Raw genomic sequence first — 18,668 nt, 5'->3', positions numbered from 1 at the left:
CTGTACTCAACTTAAGTCACAGAGCGAAGTGCGTATTTAACTATGATCTCCACTTGAGTGCCACGAGTCAACGGAAACTTTTTCATTTGCGTGCAGGTATTCTCAGAACAGTAAAGACACAAAAGTAATTGGCGTAGCAAACAGTGCAAATTATTGTAAGGCTTCACTGAGTATCAACGATCCCCTATGTTACAGCTCTCAGCAAGAAACTCTGTCCTCCACATGGGCGCTTGTTGGCAGAGTTCAGACTCACCCTGTATCATGTGTGTTTGGCAATCACTCGTTTTACGCACGGAGTGTCCTGCCCACCACGCAGGCTCGCTAAAAGATGTTTCGTGAAGAACGGGTGAAGAGGATAGTGTTATAACGAACAGAAAAAGAAAACCCTCTAGCCCTCCGAGAAAACGCGCCAGTGTCAAGCCAATAAATGGCTTCGTAAGATACGGAAGTTTTTAGAATATTGAGACATAGTGGTAAAGTTAAATGCTTATTGGAGAGTGCCGCTAATTGCAACTGATCAGAACGAACCAACAAATCTACTCTGACGTCAGCAAGAAAAAATCGACAACTAATTTGCCTCCTAAGACTCCGAGATAGATGCATAAACCGGTAATATACTTCGGAAGTGTGTTTTCAGTTAAGAGAACGAGGAACGATAGTACACCATCTGCTCAAAACGGCATATAACGTTAATCTTCATACATTGTGTCAGTCCATCAAATTAGCGAGTGGCCAGAGGTCATTCCGATAACACTACAGTAGAGCCAACAAAGCTCCCTGAATATATATAATTGGGTGGTGTGGGCATGAAACTCACCAAGGCTGGCCACCTTGATGCGTTGCACCATTTTCAGCAGCGTGGTCATGTTTATTTTTCTTCATTTTTGATAACAACGAAACAAGAATTGCAATTTATTGCAGATGGCTTTATGTAAATTTTTCTAATTTTGTTCAAAGCAAATTGTTCCTTTAAAGGTAACATATGTGATTTTTGTGTGTAGTTAACTCAATGCTTGTAGTAGCGTGAAGCTTGTTTTCTATTTTGTTCTTATCTTCTGTAAATTATTACATCTTAAAGCAACTGAACTGAAATTCATTTACGTTTATTGTATTTGGAGTGAGAGTCTTCTGAAGAAGTGACGAAATACACTTACTCTCTCTCCAGTACTGGTTACTTTTAATTGTGTGACCTACCTGGAATCAAGAGTTGTTGACAGTAGAGCACAGTCAAATAAATTATGGAAACAAGTGAAGAACTATCAAAATAGAGCATTCCACAACCAACCGATAGCAATTGTAGGCATTTGCGGTAAGGGTTTGTTTTATTTCTTTTTTACATCCTCGTAACAATAAACAAATAATTGCACAAGTATTAATAGAGACTGAAGCCAAAATATCGGAGAAGGGAATTAGATAGTTTCAGGATTGTACTAATATCAGAGAATCCGTATTGTTTGTGGAGATTACTACGCAGTTGTCATTAGCTTCGTAAGTAGTTTACTTTTTTCGTGCTGTATAATTTAGAATACATCTATTAAACAGAGCACGAGCATCCGATTCTGTGTGTTTTAATAGAAATGAATATCTGATGCTCCACACATATTGACAGATGCCTAAGTAAATGGGCCGTAATACTGTCTCAAGGGTTTGAGTGGAACAAGTTACTTCGAGAAGTTTGCGCGAGCGCTGAAGATTGCCCCTTAAGTTGCAAGTTCTTCACGTGCTCTTATCACATTCAAGAAATCTATTTGCCCTAAGTACTGAAGTACGACTAAGGAACTTTATCTTGACATTACTCATCTTATACAATATACTATCTAATGGTACATGAATTAGGATCGGTAGATCAGAGTACTGTACACTATTCAGTTTAACACCAACTGCAGGTTTAAGTCGGAACAATTTGCTTTGTGAATCACACACACTCTTAATATGGCTCTCAAAGCTGATCTCCAAGTGCTTCTTCCGGGTCGCTGATTCTGAATGCACCTCTTCTAACAAATTTCTTCTATATTCCACGTGTTTCCTCTGAAGTTATGATAAAAAACTATGTGATCGCTATCGCTACAACTAATTTATAGTTTATTTCACTACTTGTGAATAAACTTTTGGCATTTATTTTTGCCATAATAGCTGCCTTCAGACTTTGATTGCCCTTTTATATATATGAAATACTTTGTGGAACGCCCGAGACTGTGATAATGATTGTGCTCCTATCGATTTCGTCAGAACAGTTAATATTATTCAGATATTAAAAGCAGTTTTTTTCCAAACAGTATTTGATGGATATGCGTGTTCTTTGAAACATGAACGACAGTTAACACCAATTATCACATGATTTCTCTGTTACTGCAAGAAAGTATTTTGTACGAACTTGAAAGATTAGAACAGGTGCGTCATTTTACGAAGCAGATTATATTGGTGGAAACGAATTATTCTTGATGTTAATTATACCAAATCATTTGCTTCAATTAACAGTAGTGTTATATTATGTAGATGAATGGGGTCTCTGGATGAGGCAACAGAAAAGGAAATGAAAGGGCATATTTTTAATGGATGTGGTTTAATATGAACATCATAAAATTATGATAAAATTATTTCTTTGTGATGTATATATTTTTTACTTGTCTTCATGTAATTCATAATATACACTTTCTAAATTTACAGCCATTAACAAAATGTACTGCGCGTTAAATCGCAAACAGGTGTCGTCATGGAAAATTTGCTGACTACCAATACATCCTGAGGTAAGGGGAAACTAAAACACTAAACATCAAATAGAGAATGATTTGGCATGTCGTCACACACGAAACCTTATAACAATTAAACAATTAAATTAATATGCGACATTTATTTACACACCTAGAAGCTTAAAATGAGCGTCTGCCATGGTAAAAGGAAATGTGAACAGGCACTGTATGAAAGCAGCAGCACAGATATCAGCATAGTGTACTTACATAAACGCTAAACGTCATGACAGTTACTAGCGTGTACTGTTTAGTCTCCTGGACTCAAACCAATAAATACATTTAAGATACAAATTTTAGGAAATATATTAAAAGCTTGGAAATATAATACTAAACAGTACAACACGATTATAATAATTAGTTTAACACAATTTTTAAATTCTTATTATACTTCTGATAATGATTTTCACTATCACTAACACTATTCCAAAAGCAAGCTACCTTCGTAGTAATTCATGTCTACCTCTCGCTGTAAATAATGGGCACACTATAAGAATACAATTTTTTGAAAACTTTATATGATGTCTTCCAATAGTATTTCAATACGTTTTCAGTGCAGCAACTCAAGTGCTGCAAGTGGTTTCGTTCACTGCATTTCTAGTGCTGGCTGTTTTATTAGTCTGTGTCAGATTCCACATTTCGTACGAATGTTCAGACGGAAGCTTCATCGATAACAGTAATGACTCTCTTGGGCCCCGACATGACACGCCATTTGCTGCTGCCTCGGAATGGCGGCACGTCCCTTGCGGGCTGCGGAGTCGTCGCTGGCTCCACGGCGGCACCGTTCCCGTTGTTGGCTTCCTCCATCGTGAGAGACGCATTTGCCTCATCTCCCGGACGTGTACCCTGCCTGCAACAGAGAATTTACGTTTATGCAAGCCCTACTGAATTGGTTTCATGAGGAATGATAAGTACTGGGTGATTGTAATTGTGCAGCTGTTCATTGAGCCACAGTGTGGGCGGTAGTTATCGTATGGCAGCGAATCATGGTAGATATGATAATGCGTTAATGCGGAACCGATTTACGCTGGAAAAAAAATTAATTCCAAGTTTGGTCACCAGGTGCAAATCTGGTGTGTGTGAATTCGTAAGGGACCAAACTGCTTAGGTCATCGGTCCCTAGACTTACACACTACTTAAACTAACTTAACGCTAAGGACAACACTCACACCCATGCCCAAGGGAGGACTCGAACCTCCGGCGGAAGAGGCCGCGCTGTCCGTGACATGACGTCTCAAACCGCGCGGCCACTCCGCGCGGCGCAAATCTGGCGCTGTACACCAGCTCTTCGACGTCTCAGGTGCCTATATTGAGCAAACTATGTTAGCAGTAGTAAATAATAAAATCAACATTATGCCTTTCTCAATTGTCTGATCTTTTCTGCTCATGTCCCGTTCCTAATTCATTACATATGGAAGCATTTCTATACGTCTTTCTTGCATTCACGACGCCGGATTTTGCACCTGATGACCAAAATCGGAGTTAATATTTTTCCAGGGTAAATCGGTTCCGCATTAATGCTTCAGAATACATGCAAAGTTTCGCTGCCATAGGATAATTACAATCCACACTGGACCTCTGTGAGTAGCTGCATTTTAATTATAACCATCCAGCGTACAAAAAAGTGAAGCACTCAGAACACGAGGTCGTATGTCAGTGTAACTCCGTACAAGTACACACAATCAGTCGTTTTGTAAATGATTACAGTGGAAATTCCCTGTAACAGGTAGAATGCCAACTAGAGTGCATTAGTCATGTTGTCCACCCCCGGTAATCCAATGACCTCGCTGTTTGGTCTCTTCCCCCAAACAATCCAATCCAACTTAAATTACAGTACTGCTGTTTTGTCCTTAGGTTAGATGGTTTAAGTAGTTCTAAGTCTAGGGGACTGATGACCTCAGATGTTAAGTCCCATAGTGCTTACAGCCATTTCAACCATTTGTGACTACTTCTTACATTTTGGCGGCACAGTAGCTCAGCGTGTTCGGTCAGAAAGCTGGTTGGCCACTGTAATAAAAAATCTGAGTGACAGGATCAACAAACGAACTTAAACGGATCTCATGTGACGTCCGCAACGACCAAACACAACGATAAAAAAAAAAAGTGGTCGGCGCGACTTCATGTCAGTCCTAAGGACCCGGGTTCGATTCCCGGCTGGGTCGTAGATTTTCTGCGCTCAGAGACTGGGTGTTGTGTTGTCTTAATCATCATCATCAAAGACTTGCACCCTGCGAACGGTCTACCTGACGGGAGACCCTAGTCATACGACATTTACATTTTATTAGTCATGTTCATACTTAATGTTGTTACCATGCCTAGTAGGCCACTGAAATGCTTCCGATCTTGAGTGGTCACAGTGAAGGACACAAGATATGCCTCGTACACATGTGTGACAGCATTATCAGCACTTGAAAAGAGTTTGAAAGGGGCCGTAACGTGGGTCTCCTTTTGGTCGGCTGGTCGAATTGCCCAATATCTAGATCTTTGGCGCATTTGGATGCGACGGTGGCCCCATATTGGATTGCTTGGGAACCTGAGGACAGGCATGCTGGTCGTCAGGGTTTCGGTCGACCACTTCTGACCACATGGGAGGTTTGCCACATTGTGTACGAAACACAGTGTAACCAGTTCACACATGCGCCTGTCATTCGAGAACATGAAATGGACTCTCTGTAATATTCTGTGTCGTTCTGAACCAACGGTCGGGAACTAGCAGCAGCCGGACAAGGGAATTACCGTTTCACGCGTTGGCTGCTGTTAACACTATAACACAAACGGCGGCGTTTGGAGTGGTACCTTGATTGGGAAACATGGACTGCTGATGGATGGTGTCATGTTGTGTTCCGCCATGAATCGCGGTTCTGCACTATCCTGGATGACCATCGTCGGCGACTGCGGCGGCGACCTGGGGAGTGGTCAGACTTTTCCAACGTTTTGGGGAGGCGCAGCGGTGTTACACCTGGCGTCCTGGTGTGGGGAGTCATCGGTTATGACTTCAAGTCATGGCTTATAGTGAGTAAGGGAACTCTGACAGCACAGTGGTACGTCACTGAGATCCTGCGTCTTCACGTGTTACTTCTCATGTGGCAGAAGCGTGATACCTTTTGCAACAGGACAACGCTAGTCCAAGCACGGCACGTGCCTCTATGAACTGTTTGCGTGATGTAGAAGTAGTCCCGTGGCCAGTAAGACCCCTAGGTCTGGCCGGCCGGTGTGGCCGAGCGGTTCTAGGCGCTTCAGTCTGGAACCGCGCGACCGCTACGGTCGCAGGTTCGAATCCTGCCTCGGGCATGGATGTGTGTCATGTCATTAGGTTAGTTAGTAGTTCTAAGTTCTAGGGGACTGATGACCTCAGATGTTAAGTCCCATAGTGCTCAGAGCCATTTTTGAACCCTAGGCCTGTATCCTATAGAACATGTGTGGGATCAGTTCACACGTCGCAATGCCAGTATTCAAGATACCAAGGATCACTGACAACAGACGTGGGCCAGGTTGTCTCAGGAGAGGATACAGCGGCTTCACACACCCTTCCCAACCAAATCAGTGCATGCGTCTAGGTCAGAGAGGGTTCAACGTCATACTGGTGGTGGGCTTTCACTGTCAAGCACTTCGCAAATTTTACTCGATTTTGTAATCACTAAAATAATATCTCATACCCTCTCAACGCTTGATGTTTAATTTCGTTTCCTTCTCTCCATCTGGGCCTTCACTTCGTATCACAAAAAAATGGCTCTGAGCACTATGGGACTTAACATTTGAGGTCATCAGTCCCCTAGAACTTAGAACTACTTAAACCTAACTAACCTAAGGCCATCATACACATCCATGCCCGATGCAGCATTCGAACCTGAAGCGCCTAGAACCGCTCGCCCACACCGGCCGGCTTTCTTATGACAGTCAGTGGATTTCTGCTTACTGTAGTATGGACTGTTTCTAGCAGTAACATCATATAAAAGTCTATGTAATTTCATGTGTATATGCAATAGCGCCAGTTTTCAGGAATGTGATTCAGATTCGGATTAATTCCGTGCGCCGTATGTACAATCCTTCGTTTGATACGCAGGCCAATGTGGACGTGACATTAAAGCAGCCTCTACAGTCGCTTAGGTGAATGCGGATTACTCCTTGCTTCTTCCTCAGATAAAAAAGTAAAGTCCTGAGTATACAGTATTCGCATATAGGTAGGAATTAGTTTTCCTCAGATTAAGATGACACTGTGGCTTATAGATTTGTATCGAGCTACGGGAAACCACTTGCTACAATTTAAAGGATAAGAAAAGATTGATCAGTTACGGCCCACAAAATGGAAAAAGTAGGCAGATATGGAGTTACAACATTGTGGTTTTCACGAAAAAAGAAAATGTGCAAAAGTTGTTGAAAGGATATGATAACATATTTACCTCTTATATTCTTCCATTGTAATTTAGTCGTGCTGATTCATACAGTAGAGGGGTTGTCGGAATGTTCTGTACTGTCAGTATATACGTGGCTACAGATATAAGGCAGATTGTTAAAGTTCCTCACAGTCACAGATTAGTGGCGTTAGATAGTTATTTCAGGAATTATATGTGGATAAGATGAGTTACGGATGCAGTTGGTTTCCTGACAAATAAAAGCAACTTCGTTAGCAATTAATGGTAAAGTAGTTAATTGGTTGTAAGGAATTACTCAACATAAAATTTCACTCGTCTAGTTGGATACCACCTGCAAGTGTGTTATACGCGTTGTTGGGTAACTGAGCTTAAGCCACTCGTTTACTGTCTAGTTCATTCAAAAAAATGTTCAAATGTGTGTGAAATCTTATGGGACTTAACTGCTAAGGTCAGCAGTCCCTAAGCTTACACACTACTTAACCTAAATTATCCTAAGGACAAACACACACACCCATGCCCGAGGGAGGATTCGAACCTCCGCCGGGACCAGCCGCACAGTCTACGACTGCAGCGCCTGAGACCGCTCGGCTAATCGCGCGCGGCTCTAGTTCATTACTAACAATAGTTTCCAATCACAAAACTCTTGGTCGCCACAGTCAGCATACGTGAAGATGGGTAGCACTGGTTGAAAGAGCACTGTCACAAAACCGTGGTAGGCTAAAGCTGAAAATGTAAATCACATTACTGGAATCTAGTGCAGTCTATACTTCTAAACTGTTCATGCCAACGGGTATAGAAGTTATGCCCGACATTCTCGCAGGACTATGTTCTACTGATTGAAGTATATCACATCTTATACATAAAATCGAAACTTTTATTTGCATACGTAAAGGAAATACCTAGACGGAATATTGCACAAATCTCGTGCAGTGCATTTTAAACACAATCGAAACTGGCACTCAACCTAGGGCAATCATATACAACGTATTTAATTAGTAACGCCAGTGTCCAGTAACAAAATTCCCGATCGGCACCGTCAGCATGTGTGCAGATGTGTGGTCTGGTTGAAACACTAGTGTCACAAAACAATAGTAAGCTGAAGCTGAAGATATGGAACATTACTGGAATCTAGTGCTACTTCGAGACTAACTTTGGCACTGAAAGCTTCGTGCAGTTTCAAACTCAACCTAGGGCAATCATATACAACGTATTTAATTAGTAACACCAGTGTCCAGTCACAAAATTCCCGATCGGCACCGTCAGCATGTGTGCAGATGTGTGGTCTGGTTGAAACACTAGTGTCACAAAACAATAGTAGGCTGAAGCTGAAGATATGGCACATTACTGGAATCTAGTGCTACTTCGAGACTAACTTTGGCACTGAAAGCTTCGTGCAGTTTCAAACTTCTATAACTCCATACCTAATGAAACCCAGACACCTTATAGTATGAAGTTTCTTCCCACCAAAATAAGCTGTGTCTCAGGTTTCTCGGACAGAGAAAATAATTCTGTTGATTCAGAAAGTTTTAATTTTAGTGGTCACAGACATCTCATGCGATGAAATTTATGCAGCTTTACTGGCGATGGTTCGTAGTATCTTAAGCATCGTATTCATAACTTGTTATTATTCTTCATGTTCTTGTCTAGCTTTCTACAGGGTTATTTATTAGTAGCTCGGGGATTTCAGAAGACGACCGCGCAAGAACTACAAGACATACAGAAATATGACACATGTCACTACATATTGATTCTCTCCAAGTTTCGATTCGTAAAACGCGCCGCGGCGTAGTTGCAGTGGATAGGTCAGGAGTCCACTACACACAGCAGGCGGCTACTCGGGTAGCAGGGGTTGTGTCGCGTGGACTGGGCGGTTTTCTACGTTAGATGGCCTCGGGCAAGTACAAGAAGGGCAACAGCCTCAAAGGGTGCGGGGCAAAGTCAGGACATGCGGGGACCAAGCAGCAATCGGTATTGTAACTGTAAACTGTCGAAGCTGCGTTGGTAAAGTACCGGAACTTCAAGCGCTGATACAAAGCACCGAAGCCGAAATCGTTATAGGTATGGAAAGCTGGCTAAAGCCAGAGATAAATTCTGCCGAAATTTTTACAAAGGCACAGACGGTGTTTAGAAAGGATAGACTGCATGCAACCGGTGGTGGCGTGTTTGTCGCTGTTAGTAGTAGTTTATCCTGTAGAGAAGTAGAAGTGGATAGTTCCTGTGAATTATTATGGGTGGAGGTTACACTCAACAACCCAGCTAGGTTAATAAATGGCTCCTTTTACCGACCTCCCGACTCAGCAGCATTAGTTGCAGAACAACTCAGAGAAAATCTGGAATACATTTCCCATAAATTTTCTCAGCATGTTATAGTCTTAGGTGTAGATTACAATTTACGAGATATAGACTGGGACACTCAGATGTTTAGGACGGGTGGTAGGGACAGAGCTCTAGTGACATTATACTGAGTGCACTATGCGAAAATTACCTCGAGCAATTAAACAGAGAACCGTTGCAGCATCCCTGAATATGGAAGTAAATAGGAATGTAAAAAAAGGGAGGAAGGTTTATCTGTTTAGCAAGAGTAATAGGAGGCAGATTTCAGACTACCTAACGATCAAAACGAAAATTTCTGTTCCGACACTGACAATGTTGAGTGTTTATGGAAAAAGTTCAAGGCAATCGTAAAATGCGTTTTAGACAGGTACGTGCCGAGTAAAACTGTGAGGGACGGGAAAAACCCACCGTGGTTCAACAACAAAGTTAGGAAACTACTGCGAAAGCAAAGAGAGCTTCACTGCAAGTTTAAACGCATGCAAAACAGCTCAGACAAACAGAAGCTAAACGATGTCAAAGTTAGCGTAAGGAGGGCTATGCGTGAAGCGTTCAGTGAATTCGAAAGTAAAATTCTATGTACCGACTTGACAGAAAATGCTAGGAAGTTCTGGTCTTACGTTAAATCAGTAAGTGGCTCGAAACAGCATATCCAGACACTCTGGGATGATGATGGCATTGAAACAGAGGATGACCCGCGCAAAGCTGAAATACTAAACACCTCTTTCCAAAGCTGTTTCACAGAGAAAGACCGCACTGCAGTTCCTTCTCTAAATCCTCGCACAAACGAAAAAATGGCTGACATCGAAATAAGTGTCCAAGGAATAGAAAAGGAACTGAAATCACTCAACAGAGGAAAGTCCACTGGACCTGACGGGATACCAATTCAATTCTACACAGAGTACGCGAAAGAACTTGCCCCGCTTCTAACAGCCGTGTACCGTAAGTCTCTACAGGAACGGGGGGTTCCAAATGGTTGGAAAAGAGCACTGGTAGTCCCAGTCTTCAAGAAGGGTCGTCGAGCAGATGCGCAAAACTATAGACCTATATCTCTGACATCGATCTGTTGTAGAATTTTAGAACATGTTTTTTGCTCGCGTATCATGTCATTTCTGGAAACCCAGAATCTACTATGTAGGAATTAACATGGATTCCGGAAACAGCGATCGTGTGAGACCCAACTCGCTTTATTTGTTCATGAGACCCAGAAAATATCAGATACAGGCTCCCAGGTATATGCCATTTTCCGTGACTTCCGGAAGACGTTCGATACAATTCCGCACTGTCGCCTGATAAACAAAGTAAGAGCCTACGAAGTATCAGACCAGCTGTGTGGCTGGATTGAAGAGTTTTTAGCAAACAGAACACAGCATGTTGTTCTCAATGGAGAGACGTCTACAGGACTTTGTTTTTATGAGACGGATCTGATGATGGTCATTAAAGACCGAAACCGGTAATCTGTTAAACAGAAAAGATTGTGACCATAGACGTAAATTAAAGGAAACTTATTACATATACGGGTCACTGTGTTTTCTCGCGACGATGTCGCAGCTTGTGAGACGTCTACAGACGTTAAAGTAACCTCTGGCGTGCCACAGGGGAGTGTTATGGGACCATAGCTTTTCACAATATATATAAATGACCTAGTAGATAGTGTCGGAAGTTCCATGCGGCTTTTCGCGGATGATGCTGTAGTATACAGAGAAGTTGCAGCATTAGAAAATCGCAGCAAAATGCAGGAAGATCGGCAGCGGATAGGCACTTGGTGCAGGTAGTGGCAACTGACCGTTAACATAGACAAATGTAATGTATTGCGAATACATAGAAAGAAGGATCCTTTATTATATGTTTATATGATAGCGGAACAAACACTGGTAGCAGTTACTTCTGTAAAATATCTGGGAGTATGCGTATGGAACGATTTGAAGTGGAATGATCATATAAAATTAATTGCTGGTAAGGCGGGTGCCAGGTTGAGATTCATTGGGAGAGTCCTTAGAAAATGTAGTCCATCAACAAAGGAGGTGGCTTACAAAACACTCTTTCGACCTATACCTGAGTATTGCTCATCAGTGTGGGATCCGTACCAGGTCGGGTTGACAGAGGAGATAGAGAAGATCCAAAGAAGAGCGGCGCGTTTCGTCACAGGGTTATTTGGTAAGCGTGATAGCGTTACGGAGATGTTTAGCATACTCAAGTGGCAGACTCTGCAAGAGATGCGCTCTGCGGTGTAGCTTGCTGTCCAGGTTTCGAGAGGGCGCGTTTCTGGATGAGGTATCGAATATATTGCCTCCCCCTACGTATACCTCCCGAGGAGATCACGGATGTAAAATAGAGATTCGAGGGCGCATGGAGGCTTTCCGGCAGACGTTCTTCCCGCGAACCATACGCGACTGGAACAGGAAAGGGAGGTAATGACAGTGGCACGTAAAGTGCCCTCCGCCACACACCGTTGGGTGGCTTGCGGAGTATAAATGTAGATGTAGATGTAGAGTACCACTAGGTGGCAAGCTTCTGAGAATACGTAGACAAATCATCCGCCCCATACTGTCGCATCGAATTAGTTGGTACCTGCGGACAGGCAACCAAATGAACAGATTTCCGAAATGGGTTGCCGTCGCGTCTTCCAAGTAAAAATAAATGTAAATGTCGTGTGACTAGAGCCTCCCGTCGAGGTAGACCGTTCGCCGGGTGCAAGTATTTCGATTTGACGCCACTTCGGCAACTTGCGCGTCGATGGGGATGAAATGATGATTAGGACACCACAACACCCAGTCCCTGACCGGAAAAAATCTCCGACCCAACCCGGACTCTTAGGATTGACATTCTGTCGCACTAACCACTTTTTTTTCATTTTATTCATTGTGGATCGTTGTGTTTGGTCGTTGCGGACGCCACACGACATCCGTTCAAGTTGGTTTGTTGATCCTTCCACTCAGTTTTTTTTATTATTACAGATGCCAACCAGCTCTCTGACCGAACACGCTGAGCTACCGTGCGGGCACCACTCAGCAACCGTGGGCACTGTCCAGTCATATTAATGTAATCACATGTCAAAAGCGTAAATAATCACCTTTTGCAGATCGCCGCGAGACCTGCAGGAACGGAGTCCATGAGTTTCTGGAAGGTACTGACTCCAATGCTGTGGCCAGATGCGCTAGGTTTCTCGATCGAGGATCCATTGCGCAAACAGCCAGATCGAGGTGGTCCGACAGATTCCCGATTGGGTTTAAATCCAAGGAGTCTGCTGGCCAGGGGAGTACAGTAAATTAATCTTGGTGCTCTTCGAAGCATGCACGTACGCTGCAAGCTGTGTGACACGTTCTATTGTCGTGTTGGTAGATACCATCGAGGAGAACCAACTGCATGTACTTGCGGACATGATCCCCAAGGATAGACGAGTACTTGCGTTGATCCATTGTGCCTTCCAGAATGACGAGATCGCTAGGGTCTGCCACAAAACATTCACCAGAACATAATGCTCCCTCCTCCGGCATGGACCCTTCCGACGATTGTTGCAGGCAGTACACACCAATGACCATGTCTGATTGAGCATAAAACGCGATTCATCTGGAAAAGCCACCTGTCGCCACTCAGTGGACGACCAGTTGCGATACTGGTGAGGAAATTGCAGCCTGCGTCGCCAATGAGCAGCAGTCATCATGTGTGCATGAACCAGGCGCTTGCTGTGAAGGCCCAATTTCAGCAATGCTCGCTGAACGGTCTTTGTGGAGACACAGCTGGTAGCCTCTTGGTTCATCTGAGCGCTCAGTAGCTTAACAGTTAGTTGTACGGCTATTCGCCAGTACACATCTCTGCAGCCGTCGTCCACCTCTGTCATCAACGGCCCGTGGTGCACCACAGTTGCCTCGGCGCCATTTTGGATAGCGCCATTTTGTATGCACGGCACACTTTAACCACGGCGGCACGCGAACAGTTTACAGACTTAGCCGTTTCGGAAATGCTTCCATCCTTGGCCCGTAAGCCAGTGATCACACCCTTTTGGACGACAGATAAATTGTTTCGTTTCCGCATGATGACAATGACAGCCTGTTTTACGAGTCCACCGACTCGGTTTATACGAGGGTCACTCCAAAAGAAAGGCACACTATTTTTTAATCCCTCTTTTATTCTACATGTTTGAAAGTTTTACAGTGTGTAGATACATCATTTAGGAGCAATATTTTCATTTCTCCACATAATTTCCATCCCTCTCAACTGCCTTATGCCATCTTGGAGCCGGCCGGAGTGACCGAGCGGTTCTAGGCGCTACAGTCTGGAACCACGCGACCGATACGGTCGCAGGTTCGAATCCTGCCTCGGGCATGGATGTGTGTGATGTCCTTAGGTTAGTTAGGTTTAAGTAGTTCTAAGTTCTAGGGGACTGATGAACTCAGAAGTTAAGTCCCATAGTGCTCAGAGCCATTTGAACCATTTGAACCATCTTGGAACCAGCGCCTGTATACCCGCACGGTAAAATTCTGGACCAACCTGTTGGGGCCACTGTTTGGCAGCGTGCACAAGGGAGTCATTATCTTCGAACCTTGTTCCACGAAGAGACTCTTTCAGTTTCCCAAAGAGATGATAGTCACATGGAGGCAGGTCAGGACTGTAAGGCGGGTGTTTCAGTGTTGTCCATCCGAGTTTTGTGATCGATTCCATGGTTTTTGACTGACATGTGGCCGTGCATTGTCGTGCAACAGCAAAACATCCTGCTTTTTCCGATGTGGTCGAACATGATTCAGTCGAGATTGAAGTTTCTTTAGTGGCGTCACATATGCATCAGAATTTATGGTGGTTCCACTTGGTATGATGTCCACAAGCAAGAGTCCTTCGGAATCGAAAAACACCGTAGCCATAACTTTTCCAGCACAAAGTGTGGTTTTGAATTTTTTTTTCTTGGGTGAATTTGCATGATGCCACTCCATTGATTGCCTCTTTGTCTCTGGTGAAAAATGGTGGAGCCATGTTTCATCACCTGTCACAATTCTTCCAAGAAATTCATCTCCATCATTCTCGTACTGTTCCAAAACTTCGCTGTATACCGTTTTTCTTGTTTCTTTGCGAGCCACTGTCAACATCCTGGGAACCCACCTGGCCCAAACCTTTTTTAACGCCAACACTTCTGCGAACACTTCCTTCCCCTATCCCAACGTAGCGTGACAATTCGTTCACTGTGATTTGTCTGTCAGCAGTCACCAATTCGTTAACTCTCTGCACATTGTCTGGAGTGTGTGCAGTACGAGGCCTGCTGCTGCGAGGACAATCCTCAATATTGCCTTGCCCGCTTTCATAACGTAATCTGCTTGCCCACCGACTAACTGTACTGCGATCGATAGCAGCATCTCCATACAGTTTTTTCAACCTCTTGTAGATGTTTCCCACTGTCTCGTTTTCACAGCACAGGAATTCTATGACAGCACGCTGCTTCTGACGAACGTCAAGTGTAGCAGCCATCTTGAAGACATGCTGTGACGGCGCCACTCTCGGGAACAGGTTGAACTAAGTTTGAAAACAAGAGGGAAGGATGTATCTACGCACTGTAAAACTTTCACACATGCAGAATGAAAACTGTATTTTTACAAAAATAGTGTGCATTTTTTTTGGAGTGACCATCATATATCCATCATTGCTAATGCTGCGACCTGCCGCCTGTGAGTAGTTATTGCACGTTGACGTCGAACATATGCGGTGGTCACATTCATGTGATTGGACCTTGTAAATGCACTTACGTACTGAAATATGCTGTGTCGCAAATAGTGCCCATACTCAGCGCCTGAAATGTGAAGTAAAAATGGTTCAAATGGCTCTGAGCACTATGGGACTCAACTGCTGAGGTCATTAGTCCCCTAGAACTTAGAACTAGTTAAACCTAACTAACCTAAGGACATCACAAACATCCATGCCCGAGGCAGGACTCGAACCTGCGACCGTAGCGGTCTTGCGGTTCCAGACTGCAGCGCCTTTAACCGCACGGCCACTTCGGCCGGCTGTGAAGTAAAAGCTAGGGCAGATGCTCTATATATTGATATGTGACTACTTTCTGTATGTATCGCAGTTTTCGAGCAGTTGTCTTCTGAAACCCCTACGGTATGTATTGGTATTGGTAGTTTTCTTCTTGGAGAGTTTCAAGACATTTGCAACAAATTTCGTAAGATAAGCTTCCCATGTGACCATACCGTCGCTCTATTGAACGGATGGGAATTGTTGTGACAAAGCATAGGTAGCAAAGGTACCACATTATAACTTTTTCTACCTCGAGCTTCAGTTCTACATATTTATTCTTCGTTTTAGTATTTTTCTTATTGACAAATAAATGTGATTTCCGCAAACGACTTGAGAATATCAGTCTTCGTATTTTTCTTAAGGGCATGGACTCACACACTGGAAAGTAGCTGTCTTTTTACAATTTTTTACAAATTCTCTGAGAAGGTCCTCACAATGTTTTATGTTTTCCACAATAACAACTCACAGGCACTAACATTCTTCAACGTATTTAAATTTTTCACTGATACTGTTGCGAAAATTTGCACTCCCATAAAGTTTATCTGACTGAGATTTATCTCCAGTCTTCAAGCCTTAATATTCTTCTACCCTGAGACATATAAGATATTACACCATGAAGCAGCAGTAGGCCATTTATCAAGCCTTGTGGAGATGTTTATCACATAACACGTATTAAATGGTTTAACTTTGATTCTATTTGGCACTGATGTCCATCACAGCATCAGTATGTGGTGTGACCCACACAGGCATGAATGCACTCTTGTAATTGTTGTACCATGAAAGCAAACAGTTTCCTTATGTCATATTGAGGAATTCTTTGCCCTGTCTGAAAAGCATGCTGTGGCAGTTTGTGAAGATTACTGGCTGGAGGCTGGTATTAAAATACAGATCTCTCCATCGCAAGCCAGACGTGCTCTGACAAATCACAGGAGCGGGTGGGTTAGTCGAGGATCCGTATATTCTCAAGACATATGTGAGGTTATAATATGGTATATGACACTTGGTACCCTGGTCATGAAGGATATGACAAATACTGGCGAGCATTCAGCCACCTTTCAACAATTATCAAATCATTCCCGTTGTAAAATCCAATAGCTCTCCGCACCATTATTCCAGAAGTCGAAGAGCTACGAGTCTGGAGAATGGCAGCCTATTGTGGTTTTTCACCAGTTCGTTTACGGACGTCGGTGCCGATATGACCGCCACAAACAGAAACAAGACTCAGCGCTAAATGCCACAGAAAGCCACTGAGTGTCCAAGTTGACTGTGGCTGTATGTCGTGCAAGTCTGTCATCTACAGTATGGTGTTACAAGTAAACGACGGTTCCCTGTGACACACTGCCTATAAACTGGTTCCTTGTGACACACTACCTATAAACTATGTCCGGATTTAAGTTGTAGGGATCTATCTATTCTTTAGAGCCAATACAGCACTCTAACGATCTTTTTGTGGTATAGTCCTTCTGGGAAGACCCGTGCCTACTCTTCTTGCCACACTATTTTCCTGAGTCCATTCCGCCAACACTCGTTCTTCAGTCACTGCGCTATACACATCTGTCTGTATAATCTGTCGGTATGGTACTCCCTTGTCCTTTATGCCTGCTATTCTGTCATCGTGTTCTGTAGGAATGCATTTTTTTAACTTACTAGACAAAAAATTAGTCACCTCTAGAGAAATTATTACAAGCACCATTTAATAGCGAGTAATTCGGCTGCTGTACATGATAACCGTCTGGATTCGGTTAGGAAGTGAGCCCACAAAATTATACAGGTACGTCGCATCCGGGTTAAGCCACTCGCTGAGGATTCCGGGATGCTAATATCGGTGCTTTACGCGTTGTTCCAATATATCGCACAGATTTTCCGTGGGGTTAAAGCCAAGTGATTTTGCAGGCGAATCAAGATTTCTATTGGTGGTGTGTTCAGAAAACCAATCACGTATCCTTCCAGGCGGATGAACTTTGCTATTGTCGTCTTTACGTGCCTGTGTGAGCAATGGCCTCTTGAAGGTGACCGACTCAAATACTCATTTCATGCAGTTCCCGTCGCTCTCGCTAACAGGTTGGGACGGATCCTCATTCACTGTCTACCCTGTCGGGTTTGCAAATTCAGTCTAACTGCACATGTCCTTCGTCACCTTCTATGGACTCGTGACTATTCTGAGAAAGATTGATGGAGGGTCAGCGCACGAGTGTATATTGCAAGGTCAGCCATGTCACTTAATTTGATTTATTTTTACAGACAATCCTAGAGATTTTCAGCGGAGCTCAAATCTAGGGACTTTGCAGGTAAGTCAAGAAGTGTAACTATTACCGGACATTTCTTATGTCACGCTGTCAGGATGGTAATCCGTTCGAAGCGAACATTATCGTCTTCGAGGATAGTCTGATAATGCAATGTTTTTCGCTAATATAGCGAGGGAACTGCAAAGATTGTTTTCAATCACCTGAATATAGTCTTTTTGATTTAATACACATATAACCTCAAACAAAGGACCCATTTACGTGTAATTACAACATCTATGAGACATCACACAGTCCCCTCAGTTTTTCACCTCTCTTTGCATGTAGCTCTCCCGGAAACGTTTCCTAGGTTTACTATTAATATGACAGCACGCATCATTCATGCACCGGGTGGTTATAATTAAAGTGCAGCAACTCGTGGAGGCCCAGTGTGGGTTGTAATTATCGTATGGCAGCGAAACTTGATGGATATGTTAATGTGATAATTCGGAACCGATTTACACTGGAAAAAAATTAGTTCCGGTTTTGGCCACAAGGTGCAAATCTGGCGCTGTACATTGTCTGTATGATGGTATGACATCGACGCTGTCATATGACAAGCGATAACGTGAGTGGACATCCGCCCTGTCATTTGGCCGGCCAGTGTGGCCGAGCGGTTCTACGCGCTGCAGTCTGGAACCGCGCTGCTGCTACGGCCGCCGGTTCGAATCCTGCCTCCGGCATGGATGTGTGTGATGTCCTTAGGTTAGTCAGGTTTAAGTAGTTCTACGTTCTAGGGGACTGATGATCTCAGATGTGAACGGCAGCAATTACAGTTTGCACCGAGAGAATACTGCCGACTGATAGGTCCGAGGAAAGGCCCGATGTGTTAAATGGTTTAAAAAAGATGATAATAGAATTCGGAAACACAGGTGAGTTTGGTGTGGAGTTTCCACGAGCAAGGTGGCCCATCCCTTTGGAAGTTACTG

The 18,668-nt window shown here is 43.5% G+C and overlaps 1 protein-coding gene across 1 annotated transcript in view; it reads right to left on the bottom strand.

The window, feature by feature from the left end:
* Positions 1 to 2,603: 2,603 nt before the first annotated feature.
* The window catches only part of LOC126184373 (monocarboxylate transporter 2-like), a 141,589-nt gene continuing 125,524 nt past the window's right edge, over positions 2,604 to 18,668 (bottom strand). Inside the window, exon 8 of the mRNA XM_049926758.1 lies at positions 2,604 to 3,593. Coding sequence (XP_049782715.1) covers positions 3,399 to 3,593 — 195 coding nt within the window. The 3' untranslated portion in view covers positions 2,604 to 3,398. The remainder of the gene's footprint in view (positions 3,594 to 18,668) is intronic.

Source organism: Schistocerca cancellata, chromosome 4 (assembly GCF_023864275.1).
Source record: "Schistocerca cancellata isolate TAMUIC-IGC-003103 chromosome 4, iqSchCanc2.1, whole genome shotgun sequence".
Taxonomy (NCBI): domain Eukaryota; kingdom Metazoa; phylum Arthropoda; class Insecta; order Orthoptera; family Acrididae; genus Schistocerca; species Schistocerca cancellata.
This window is presented reverse-complemented; position numbering and strand designations above follow the sequence as displayed.